General features: G+C 45.6%; 1 protein-coding gene across 7 annotated transcripts in view; it reads left to right on the top strand.

Annotated features, from left to right (window-relative positions):
• The window catches only part of LOC123512049 (calcium/calmodulin-dependent 3',5'-cyclic nucleotide phosphodiesterase 1-like), a 509,263-nt gene that overhangs the window by 361,902 nt on the left and 134,318 nt on the right, over positions 1-13,043 (top strand). For 6 of the 7 annotated variants that reach the window (XM_045268214.1, XM_045268212.1, XM_045268213.1 and 3 more), the window contains exon 2: positions 10,796-11,627. The exons of the other annotated variant lie outside the window; for it this stretch is intronic. In XM_045268214.1, coding sequence (XP_045124149.1) covers positions 11,462-11,627 — 166 coding nt within the window. In that variant the 5' untranslated portion in view covers positions 10,796-11,461. The remainder of the gene's footprint in view (positions 1-10,795; positions 11,628-13,043) is intronic. 7 annotated transcript variants of the gene reach the window in all.

The following is a 13,043-nucleotide window of genomic DNA, read 5'->3' as shown; positions in this document are numbered from 1 at the left end:
CTCCTCTTTCTCTTCTTCATTTCCTAACATATTCTCTGCTGTTGCTCTCCACTCATCATAATCTTCCTCCTCCTCCTCCTCCTCCTCCTCCTCTGAATTTTGTGCACAGGTGTCTTAGTGTCACTTGTGTTTACCTGGCGGTCTAATTAGGTAATGATGTCTCAGGTGTTGCGTGCACCCACCTGGACGTTAAGCAAGTGAGGGGAGGCTGCAATTAGGCCCGGGAGGGGGAGGGGCGTTCAGGTGAATGTGTTTGGTAAGGTGTGTTGGTAGAGATTTGAAAAGGAGGGAAAGACTTTGATTTGATAGTTCGTTCTCTCTCTCTCTCTCTCTCTCTCTCTCTCTCTCTCTCTCTCTCTCTCTCTCTCTCTCTCTCTCTCTCTCTCTCTCTCTCTCTCTATCTTTCTATTTTTTTTTCTTTTAGTTCAGTTGATGGTGAGAAGTTTGGATTTTAAAGTTTGTTTGTTTGTTTTTCTCTCTTTACCTTTCTATCTTTCTATTTATTTTATGTTTTTTTTTTTCTGAAGAGGGAAAGAGACTCGCCAAACATTTAACCTAATTTAGCCTGAGAGAGAGAGAGAGAGAGAGAGAGAAAGAGACAGACCCTATAAACCTCACCACACCACACCTCACCTCACCTCACCAGTATCCACATCTACTCCTTTCCATAAGCACTCACTGAAGCACCAATCAAATTCCTCCCTGGCCTTTGACGTCACTAATGGGGCTGGCCAATTATCAGGCAGCCCCGCGTGTCACCCAGCTTAATTTCAGCCAATCACGAAGTCCCCCGCTGGCGTACTAATTATTTTGGCCACGGGAGGGCGTCTTAATTAATCTCCCTTTATTAGTTATCTCCTTTATTTCCTTCTGTGTTGCTTTCATCTTTCATTTTTTTAGTACTGAGATAATAAAGGCATAGATTCCACTCTCTCTCTCTCTCTCTCTCTCTCTCTCTCTCTCTCTCTCTCTCTCTCTCTCTCTCTCTCTCTCTCTCTCGTTTTCTTAGTTTTCTTTTTTTTATTGTTTTCTGCATTTTTTATTGGGGGTGACTAGAAAAAAGGGAGGAAAAAGAAATATAGTAAAAATGTAAAGGGAGGAGGAGGAGGAGGAGGAGGAGGAAGAAGAAGACGAAGAAGAAGAAGGAGGAGGAGGAGGAGGAGGAGGAAGGAGGAAGGAAAGTAAAGTAGGTATGTTGATTAAGTTAGAGAGGAAGGAAGGAGAGGAAATTGGAGGAAAAGGAAAGAGGGAGAAGAGGTTACAGAGAGAGAGAGAGAGAGAGAGAGAGAGAGAGAGAGAGGCTTGAAAAGGATGAAGGGAAGGATTTTTGAGGCAGAGGTCAGAGAGATGAGTGGCTCCTTCCTCCTCCTCCTCCTCCTCCTCCTCCTCCTCCTCCTCCTCCTCCTCCTCCTCCTCCTCCTCCTCTCCTCCTCCTCCTCCTCTTATCTCCTCCTCTCTCTCTCTCTCTCTCTCTCTCTCTCTCTCTCTCTCTCTCTCTCTCTCTCTCTCTCTCTCTCTCTCTCTCTCTCTCTCTCTTTTTTTTTTTTTTATTTAAACATAATTTATACAGAAGAACATGTACCCAAAGGCGCACTGTCGTGTGCTACCTATTCTAAGGGTACTACAATCTATTTCTCTACAATATTTACAAGACTTAAAAATAGATAATATACAAGATGGAGCACTGTTCTTTTCACTTCACTAGCACTATTCACGCACTGCACTACACTGAGTGTCACGTCACAAAGAGTGTCAGAGGAGTTGGCAGTGTCTGTCTCCACTTATGTGCCATCAGTTTGACACTGTGTGTGTTCATCTCCTGGACGTGAGGCACCGCGGCCGTGAACAAGTTCCACATCCTGGAGACGCGTCCTGCGAAGGTGCGTTGATGCTGACACCCGTGGGATCGCGGCACCTCTACGGCGTCACCACCATTGAGCACCGTTCTCGTGCTCCGTGCGGTGACTCTCAGAGGATGACGCAGCCCTGCCAGATGTGGCACTCTTTGCACCTGTGCCTTATGGAACACTACGATCGCCGCCACATCTCTGCGGTGTTCCAGTGAATCAAGGGACGCTCAGGCTCTGGGTGAGGTGGTATTGCAGCATCTACTAGCCGTATGGCGCGGCGTTGGATGCTGTCCAGTCTCCTTCTGTGTGTGGCGGCACAGGACATCCAGGAGAGAGCTGCGTACTCAAGGTGGGGCCGCACCTGTGCCTTGTACAGCAGCAGTCTCCCTTCCTGTCGAGGAAACTGGCGATCCTTCTGAGAGCGGAGATCCTGTGAGAGGCTTTCTTGGCAATGGTTTGACATGGCTGTCAAACCTCAGCCCTCGATCCACCTCCACTCCAAGTATCTTGACGTCATCTTGGAGTGGGAGAGCAGCAGCGCCAAAGACAACTTTCCTGCCATTGCTGCCATGGCGGCTGGGGACCGAGAGACAACCATTGCCTGTGTCTTCTCCGGCGCGAATGTCACTTGCCAGCGAGCACCCCACTCCTCTATCACTCGTAGCTGCTGATTGATGGCCTCAGCAGCCCGCCCACTGTCCTGGCGTGGATAGGTATAGGAGAGGGTGCAGTCATCAGCATAGGCCTTGACTCCTGGCAGTAGCTGGAGAAGATCATCCACGTAGATATTCCACAGGAGTGGGCCAAGAATTGAACCCTGTGGCACTGATGCCTCCACAGGCAGGGACTCAGATGTTTGCCCGTTGACAACCACCTTGAGGCTTCTGTCCTGCAGGTAATTTCCCAGGAGTCGTAGCAAGCCACCCTGGATGCCTTTAGCACGAAGCTTTTCCAGTAATCCGTTGTGCCATACTTTATCAAAAGCTCCAGCTATGTCCAAAGCAACCACTATAGTGTCCTTGCCGTCGTCGAGGGCGTCCTGCCACTGCCTGGTGAGAAGCATCATTAGGTCGGAGGTTGACCTTCCAGGTCTGAACCCAAACTGTTGGTCTGAGAGGAGGGCATTGTCCTTGAGATGGCTACACACCACCTCTGCCACGACCCTCTCAAACACTTTACCCACCACTGACAACAGGGATATGGGTCTGTAGTTTTTTGGGTCCGTCCTGGAGCTTTTTGTGTGCAGGAACTACTCGAGCCTCCTTCCACACTGAAGGCCAGACGTTTTCCCGTACACAAGTTGTGAAGACTTGGGTGAGAGGGGCAGCCAGTTCCTGGGAGCATCGCTTCAGCAGGTGCGGGCTGATGTCATCAGGGCCGGTGGCTTTCTGTGTGTCCAGCCCCGCAATAATCGCTTCACCTGCTGATGCGTCACCTCCACCATGGTGACAGTCTTCTCACATTGCTGGACCAGCTGAGGCGGTGGCTGCTGTGGATTCCCCACCTTCATTTTTCCAGCAAACAAGGAAGCCAGCAACTGTGCCCTCTCCTTACTGCTGGTGGCGACAGTACCGTCCTGCTTGCTGAGGGAGGGATGGATTCTTGGTGGCCAGTTCCTGTTTGTCCTTAACAAGGACCACCAAGTTTTGTTTCCTACGCCAGTGCCACACAGTTTCCGGCGCAGGCTTTCCTCCCACTTTTTTAAGGCCCACTTGCTGGTTACCACCATCCTCCTGCATGCAGCCCTATGCAAGTCCTTGTTGCGCCGAGTCGGGTTCCTCTTGTAGCGGAGCCAGGCAGCATACTTTGCCTCAGCAGCAACACGGCAACGGTAGCCAAACCATGGCTGATCCGTCGGTCTGGTGGTGTATTCCCTGTGTGGGACGTGGCGTCTCTGGAGGGCGAGAAGGTGAGAGGTGAGTGCAAGTGCTTCACTCTCTGCTCCTCCCTGTAGCAGAGTGGCCCATGGGGTGTGGGTCAGGTCGCGGCGCAGGGAAGCCCAGTCTGCTTTGTTCCACAGCCAGATGGTGCGGGTGGTGGCCTCGTCCCGAGCCACGCCCACTTCCAGCTGTGTCAGTACAGCGTGATGATCAGAGCTGCCCACGAGCCCCAGCTGATGACACTGAAGCTTGTCCTCCTGGTAGTCTGAGATGACAGGGTCTAATGTCCCTCCTCGTTCATGTGTGGGAAGGTGACATGATCTGTCAGACCCTGCACCTCAGGAGATTCTCGTAGGCGTCTCTTTCCAGGTGGTGATTGAGATCCCCCACAATCAGCACGTGGCTGCAGCTGTGTGCCATCATCAGGTTGTCTAAAGTCTCAGTCAGGTACAGGAGTGAGTCAGGCCCTTGTCGCGGGGGGCGATACAGGGCACACAGTAGGAGGGCTGAGCGGTCTGCCAGCGTTACTCGGAAGTACATCATCTCCATCAGTGGAGGCGTGTCTATGTCGAGTAGCTGGGCCTGCATTCCTTCCTTGAAGCAGACAGCCACTCCACCTCCTGTTCGCTCCTGTCGGTCCCTCCTCACCCAGTGGGTGAAGCCCTGCATCCTGCCATACGTGGGCTCCACCTCACTGTTCAGCCATGTCTCTGTCACCACAACAACGTCTGCATTGTGTCGTTGCACACAGTTGTGGTATAAGTCTGCAAGGTTAGTCCGGAGACCACGGACGTTGCTAGAGACGACCTTTAGTTGGCGGCGGGGCAAGCTGGCTGTACCATGGTGAGGGATGGTAGTGAGCGAGGCCTGCTAGTCCGAGGTGGTGGTTAGGGTCCGCGGCCGACTGCTGGTACTGGTGAAGAGGAGTGGTCCACTGCCGCCCCTGGCTCTGATTCCAGATACCAGGCTGAGGAAGGAGTGGGCGAGGTTGTGGTAAGGACTGAAATGAAGTGAGGTGGTGGGCGGGCTGAGGCGCTGCAGGTGGGAAGGGTGTGGCTGTGTGTCTTTCCACCGTAAGGAGCCGCTGTAGGAGACGCTCTGACGTAAATCGTCAGTTCTGGCGTGGCAAGTAGCAGAAGTGTGTCCTTTCCGTGAGCAGTACTCACACACTTTTGCCTTGGCTCGCTTTTGTGTCTGCTTGGTGGCCTGGTGAGTCCTCAGTCCTTCGCTGGACACCTTCCTCGCGTCCTGCTGCACTTCCCTCTTAGTTTTCTTTTTTCTCCAATCTCCTGAAGTGGTCTGAGGAGAGGTTCGTGGGCGAACAGAGGCACCGCGATCTACTCCGTTCGCTGTATTTATGGAGGAAGAGTCCCTGCTGCTCTGTGTGGCGGTAGACGTGGTAGTGAGTACCGAGCAGTCACTCTGTGTGGCAGAAGGAGTGACAGTAGACGCTGGGGAGGTGTCACAGTCGCTCTGTGTGGCGATGGAAGCAGTGGAGGTAGGCGGAGCGGTCGTTGTTTCCCGGGCAGGCGAAGGGAAGGTGGAAGTTGAGAAAACAGCTGAGTGGCGGAGCTGTTGCGGTTTATCCGAGCTCCACCACGTCCTCCACCTCTCAGAGTCCTGACAAACCACCTCCCAGTGTTCGTCAATTGACTCTGCGTGGGCGCTGACTGCCTGAGAGCGTGTGGCTACTTGCGTCTGGCGCTGTTTTGACGCTATCAGCCTGTCTGCTACTCTGAGAGCCGCAGCAAACACGTCTCTGTGTTGTATGATCAAGTCTCGGTCGTCCTGGAGGGACTTAATCACACAGTTTTGTTGAGAGGCTTCCTCAGTGAGCTTCTCAACTAGTGAAACTAGCTCTCTCTCTCCAAGCCCTCCCACTGACTCTCCCCACTGTCGTCCGGTAGTGGCGTTGGGGTGTATCAGTCTCCTCGATGATGTAGGTGACGGGGTCCGGGATGTTTGCTTGGAGTCGTAGCTGCTCCGTGTAGCTACACTTGAAGACTGGCGTATCCCCAAGGCAGCTGTTGTGACAAAGGTTACGGCAGGTTTCCTCGTCACAGCTCACGTGTTGAGTCTTAAGTGTTGCTTTGCCACAAACGCAACACCAATTCTGTGGCTGGTAGCCAGGCAAGTCTCGCCTGGCTATGGGGCGATGGGCGGGCTAGACATTGAGGGAGAGGATAAGTGATTCCTGGGGAATTGTGAAGCCAGGTGTGGGGCGACAACGAGTGTTGGTTCTAAACGACACGTGCGACACTAACACACTCGTGAACACAGACACTGAACACTGGCACAGAACACAAAGCACTTCCCCACAGGCGCACAAAAAACACACGACACTAACTACCTCTCCCACAAGTCAAGCCAAACCAGCCACGGAGAGAGATACAGGTTGTTTAAAAACTACCTTGGAGAGATTTGGCAACTGTGTGCTGCCTTAGGCCTCGCGTCAGGTCAGGCCCGGGTCTCAGTCACTGCACGGGTACAAACACTCTTTTCAAGTGATTTTTCAACACTATTGCAAGGCTTAGCACACCTTACACTTTTACATGGACACCAGGACACTTAGCACTTCAAGCACTGAAATTTTCACAACACTGCACTTTGTTAAACCACTGTAACACCACGAAAAACACGGAGCTACCACGTGCGTGACCTCTCTCTCTCTCTCTCTCTTATTATTCATTTTCCTCCTTTCGCTTTTATTTTCTTCCTTGTTTTTCTTCTTTCTAACTTTCTTTTCTTCATTTTCTCGTCCGTTTTCCTTTTATTTTTACTTTTTACTTTACTTTTTCTTATTTTTTATCTTGAGTCAGTTGTTTTTTATTTATTTTTTTATTTTTTGTTATGGATGTAGAATTTATTGTGTGTGTGTGTGTGTGTGTGTGTGTGTGTGTGTGTGTGTATGTGTAAGTGAGGTTGTTGTGTTAATTTGTAAGTATAATACATTCTTATCATTGTGTGTTTGTTCCTCTCTCTCTCTCTCTCTCTCTCTCTCTCTCTCTCTCTCTCTCTCTCTCTCTCTCTCTCATCTTCCCTTCTTTCTCTCTTCCTTACCTTTCTTTCTTCTTTCATTCTTCTTCTCTTCTTCCTTTTTATATTCCTCCTGTTTCTCCTTTTATTCATTTATTTCCCGTTCTTCTTCTTCCTTCTTTCTTTCTTTCTTTCTTTCTTGCTTTCTTTAATTCCTTCTTTCCTTACTTATTTACTTTCTTTTTCTTTGTTTTCTTCCTCTCTTCCATTCTTTTTTCCTTCCTTCCTTTCTTCCTTCCTTCATTCCTTCCTTCCTTTCTCCCTTCCTTCCTTCCTTCACAACCCTCATAAGCCTTCTTATTTTCCTCTTTTCCTTCGTTATCCTCTCTTTTCCCTCCTTTTTATGCAAACATGAAAAATCATTTTCCTTTATACTCTCTCTCTCTCTCTCTCTCTCTCTCTCTCTCTCTCTCTCTCTCTCTCTCTCTCTCTCTCTCTCTCTCTGGTGCGTCTCCCCGCCTCTCCTCTTTGCAATTTAGCCAAAACGGAACAAATTCTTGAGCGGAGAGGCCCATTGATCTTTGTGTGTTGGGAATTTACTGGCAAAAATACTTGTTGAGAGAGAGAGAGAGAGAGAGAGAGAGAGAGAGAGAGAGAGAGAGAGAGGTGAATCTTTATTTTTCTCCCTTCTGTTGTCTTTGAAACCTGAAAGATAGACAGACACACAGACAGACAGACAGACACATAGATAGACAAATAGATAGGTAGATAGATAGCCAGACAGACAGAAAGACAGCCAGACAGACAGATATACAGACAGATAGATAAATAAATAGATAGATAGATAGACAGTGACAGAGGAAGGTTAAGTGACATTGAGAGAGAGAGTTCACGCATAGTGCATAATTCGAGAGGAAAACACAATAACTTGAATCATATATTGTTCTCTTTCCATGAGTAATATTAATCCATTTACTCTCTCTCTCTCTCTCTCTCTCTCTCTCTCTCTCTCTCTCTCTCTCTCTCTCTCTCTGGGAAATCTACTTAAGTGTTCGGTTTTTCTCTAGTTCAAATTTTCACTTAAACTTTTCTCTAACGTATTTCTTCCTATAGTTTTCCTCTTCAGTTTTCCTCCTTTACTAATTTTTCCCTAAAATTTTCCTTTTCTTTTTCTTCCAACTATTTTTCCCCTCAAATATTCCCTTAATTTTCCTCTTCTGTAGTTTTTAAGCTGTATATAATCCTCCTCCTCCTCCTCCTCCTTCTCCTCCTCCTCCTCCTCCTCCTCCTCCTCCTCCTCCTCCTCCTCCTCCTCCTCCTCCTCCTCCTCCTCCTCCTCCTTCTTTCCTTCTCACCTGTCTTCCTCTCTTCCTCTTTCCTCAGGTAGGCTCAGGGTTCGTTTTTTTTCCCGCCCTGATTAATCTGGATGTGACAAGGAAGGGATTCACATTTTTCCCTCTTCTTTTTTCCCCTTTTCATTTCCCCTTCTTCTTTTCCCATTTTTCTTCTTTTTCCTTTTCCTTTTCCCTTCTTTTTCACTTTTTTCCCTCTTCTTATTTTTCCCTTCTTTTTTTCCCTTTTTTTATTTTCCCTGTCTTGCTTTTTTCCCTTTTCTTTTCACTCTTTTTTTCTCCCTTTTTTATTTTTCCAATTTCGTGAGTTTTGTGTAATTTGTCTTTTCTTTCATTTTTGCTCTCTCTCTCTCTCTCTCTCTCTCTCTCTCTCTCTCTCTCTCTCTCTCTCTCTCTCTCTCTCTCTCTCTCTCTCTCTCGTGTCGATTGGTCTCTCAATCATCTCTCTCTCTCTCTCTCTCTCTCTCTCTCTCTCTCTCTCTCTCTCTCTCTCTCTCTCTCTCTCTCTCTCTCTCTCTCTCTCTCTCTCTCTCTCTCTCTCTCTCTCTCTCTCTCCTCCTCTCTCTCTTCTTCTCTTCTTCTTCTTCTTCTTCTTCTTCTTCTTCTTCTTCTTCTTCTTCTTCTTCTTCTTCTTCTTCTTCTTCTTCTTCTTCTTCTTCTTCTTCTTCTTCTTCTACCCTCCTTAGTGTGTGTGTGTGTGTGTGTTTGTGTGTGTGTGTGTGTGCAGACTGAAAAGGGTTAATTTATTATAGTTCGAGACCTTTTAGAAGTCTTTTCTTTAATTAAGGTTAGGTGAGAGAGAGAGAGAGAGAGAGAGAGAGAGAGAGAGGTGAATCTTTATTTTTCTCCCTTCCGTTGTCTTTGAAACCTGAAAGATAGACAGGCAGACAGACAGACAGGCAGACATATAGATAGACAGACAGACAGACAGATAGACAGACAGACAGATAGATAGACAGATAGACAGGTAGATAGATAGCCAGACAAACAAAAACGAAAGGTTCCATTATTTTGTTCACTCAATATGGGAGAGAGAGAGAGAGAGAGAGAGAGAGAGAGAGAGAGAGAGAGAGAGAATGAGTCAAAAATCATTCCTGCGTTGACGAGTGAAAGAAAGGCATTAGAAAAAATAAAAAGAAGAGAAAAAACATCTGAAAAAACAAAAATGATAAAATAATGAATAAAAAAAAATAATAAAAGAATGAAAATTGAGGAAAAAAAGCGAGAAACGGAAACTGAATAAAAATAGAGAAAAAAAAATAAAAAAAACAGGTAAAGTTCTCCTCAAAATTAAAGACGAATATCCAGAGAGAGAGAGAGAGAGAGAGAGAGAGAGAGAGAGAGAGAGAGAGAATATTTTCCGTTCTAATCCATCACCAGCTATTCTTTGCCATTTAAAAAAGAGGCGCCCTTCAAAGACACGGCGAAATAATTAACTAGTAGAAGGAGAAAAGGCGAAGGAAGAGGAGGAGGAGAAGGAGGAGGAGGAGGAGGAATGTATTAATAGTAACAGTAGTAGTAGTAGTAGTAATAATAGTGATGGTGGTGGTGGTGATAGTAGTAGTTTTATGTATATTTATTTCAGGTGGTAGTGATAATTATAGTTGTTTAGTAGTAGTAGTAGTAGTAGTAGTAGTAGTAGTGGTAGTAGTGGTGGTGGTGGTGGTGGTGATGGTAGTCGTAGAAAGAATTAAAATAAAGAGAAGGAAGATAAAAGGGAAAAAGAAAAATAGAATGGAAAAGAAAGAAGGGTAGTAATAGTAGAAAGAGGAAGAGGAGAAAAATAATGAAAGAAAAGGAGAAAGAGGAGAAGGACGAGGCGAAAAAAAGTAGAAAAATTAAGGGAAATAAAAAGAAAAGAAGAAGAGGAAGAGAAGGAAGGTAGAACAAAGGAAGAAGGAGGAGGAGGAGGAGGAGGAGGAGGACGGGAAGGAGGAGCAAGAGATATTAATAGAAGAAAAGCACATGATAATAACTAATAGGGAAGGGAGAACAACAACAACAACAACAACAACAACAAAGATATAAATAGAAGTAACCGTTGGAGGAAGAAGAGGAGGAGGAGGAGGAGGAGGAGAAAAAGGAGGAGGAAGAGGAGGAGGAGGAGGGGAAAAATGAAGCCTAAGGAGACGTGGCATGAAATGAAGCGTGACTGTTTTGCACGAACGTAAAGAAACTGTGTCACTATGAAGCAGGTGGTTGTGACATTAATTCATTTTTTTCCTCCTTTCCTGCTATCTTTTCTTTTATCGATGACGTCAATCTCTCTCTCTCTCTCTCTCTCTCACACACACACACACACACACACACACACACACACACACACACACACACACACACACACACACTGCAATGGAGGAGGTATATAAAAAAAGACAAATTTCCATCAAACGTTCGCGTCATGATTAACAATTAACAGAAGTCTCATTTTTGTTTCTTTTGAAGTTGTTTGTTCTCTTCTTGTCTCGTAACGTGTGTGTGTGTGTGTGTGTGTGTGTGTGTGTGTGTGTGTGTGTGTGTGTGTGTGTGTGTGTGTGTGTGTGTGTGTGTGTAGATCCTCGAACGAAATAGTGTCTCGCTTCGCTTTCTTGTAATTTTTTTTTTTTTTCGTTTTCTTTTCGTTTGTTTTCGTTTTCTTGTCGGGTAAAGAAAACGGAAATTCACTCAAGACATGAAAGAAAAAGATTGATAAAAACTTTCTTCTAAAAAATTCACGAGTCAGTAATTTGTCTTTCAGAAAACACAAGGAAACTGATTAGCGAGTTGGCAGTTTTCGGGAAAGTGAGAGAGAGAGAGAGAGAGAGAGAGAGAGAGAGAGAGAGAGAGAGAGAGAGAGAGAGAGAGAGAGAGAGAGAGAAAAGTAAAAAAAAAAACACGCAGAAAAAGGAAAAGAGAAAACACGGAGGAGGAAGAGAAGAGAAGAGGTGAAGGCTGAGGAAAACACCGCCAGATTCTCCTCCTTCGGTGCAGAACAACAGTGAAAATAGTGCTAATAAAAGAAAGAAAGAAAAAAAGTTAGTGTACTCGTCTTTACAGAACAAAAAAAAAATAAAGAAAGAAAAATAGATAAAAAATAAACACTTGTACTAAAAATAGAAAAAATAATATAAGTGACAATTGGCAAACCAGCAAATTTAACTCCTTGACAAAGACAATGGCGAAAGAGCAGTAAGGAAAACCACCAGGTAGTAACACCAAACCTCCCATGCATGTTACTAACCCCACACCAAGCAGTCATATCCTCCCACGGTGACACACACGCCCCCTGGAAGATGCCCTGAGTAAACAAGCATACCCCTTTGTCAGCAGTATGAGGGCGGGGTCTGTTTGGCCTCACACCTGCCTTAATTGGCCCCACAACCCCCTCAGAGCTCGGGACATGCTTACGTGAAGAGGTCCCGCTATGGCCTCGCCCGGGCGTAAACTGGCGGCCGGCAAGGAGACGCTGCACAAGAGTAACAGTGATCCAGTTCGCCGCATTCATCGTCAGTACGCCAAGAACAGGGGAGGAGGTGGCACGCCCGTCTCTCGCTGCTTCCTCAATCTCGATGGGTACTCGTATGTCATAGGTGAGTATCTAGAAGGGCGGGAAAATCTACTGGTTAAAAGAACGTCTATAAATGTTTTCATGTTTTTTTTTTTTTTCCTCTTTTTTTTTTAGTATTTTCCTTCATGTTATAGGTGAGTAGCTGGAAAAGCGAGGTAGATATGGTAGTGGTACTGAAGATTAGCAAGATTCCTTCACTATTAACCCTTTCAGTACAAGGACGCGTTTTCATATTCATTCTGCTTACTGTTCGGTGATTTTATACAGCTTCAGAAACTTATGTGGGGATTAGAATAGTGTAGACTTTGGCCATTAATCTTCTGACCTCCATAGACCCTTCCTAATGTCAACAAAATAGTCTAATCGTATCCAAACTCGAGGGAAAAATGCGTTCCAGTACTGAAGAGGTTAAAGACATGTGTTGATATGTTTTCATGTATTTTTTTTTTCCTTTTTTTCTTTTTTTCATTGCCATTTTCCTTCATGTCATAGGGGAATAGCTGGAAAGGGGAAAGATTTGGCGGTGGTTTAATCAGTACACCTTCAAATAAGTGTTCATGTGTTTTCTTCTTTTTCTTTTTTCATATTTTTTTCATATTTTCCGTCATTTTTCGTTAGTTTCTTTTTTTGCAACACGTTTCCTTCAGTTTATATTTTTATTTATTTATTTTATATGTTAGGTTAGTGGTAGAGGGAGGATGGAAAGAGGGTATTTCTCTCTCTCTCTCTCTCTCTCTCTCTCTCTCTCTCTCTCTCTCTCTCTCTCTCTCTCTCTCTCTCTCTCTCTCTCTCTCTCATATGTAATTTCATATGTTTTTTTTTTTTTTTTTTTCTTTTTTCATGGTTGCTTTTTTCCTCATCTTGGACTGACATGCGAAGAACAACTTTACTCTCTCTCTCTCTCTCTCTCTCTCTCTCTCTCTCTCTCTCTCTCTCTCTCTCTCTCTCTCTCTCTCTCTCTCTCTCTCTCTCTCTCTCTCTCTCTCTCTCTCTCTCTATTTATTTGTTGTTTATCTTCATTTATTTTTTCTGCTTATTTACTTTTTTTTAGATTACTTGTTGACCTCCTCCTCCTCCTCCTCCTCCTCCTCCTCCTCCTCCTCCTCCTCCTCCTCCTCTCTTCTCCTCCTCCTCCTGTCATGACCATCCGATTAACATTTCAATATTTTCTTGTTTCTCTCTTTTTTTCTTCATTTCATTTTCTTCTATTTGATTTTTTAATCTTCCCAAACAGTGACATGTATTTATTTATTTGTTTTATTTTATTTTATTTGTTATATCTTTCGATCTCCTCCTCCTCCTCCTCCTCCTCCTCCTCCTCCTCCTCCTCCTCCTCCTCCTCCTCCTCCTCCACAAATCACAGTTGGCACTCTTCATTTCCTTCTCTCTTCTTCCTATATTCCTCGTTTCCTCTCTTCTTTCCTCCCTTTGTCTTCCC

This window comes from Portunus trituberculatus, chromosome 32, assembly GCF_017591435.1.
Source record: "Portunus trituberculatus isolate SZX2019 chromosome 32, ASM1759143v1, whole genome shotgun sequence".
Classification (NCBI taxonomy): Eukaryota; Metazoa; Arthropoda; class Malacostraca; order Decapoda; family Portunidae; genus Portunus; species Portunus trituberculatus.
This window is presented reverse-complemented; position numbering and strand designations above follow the sequence as displayed.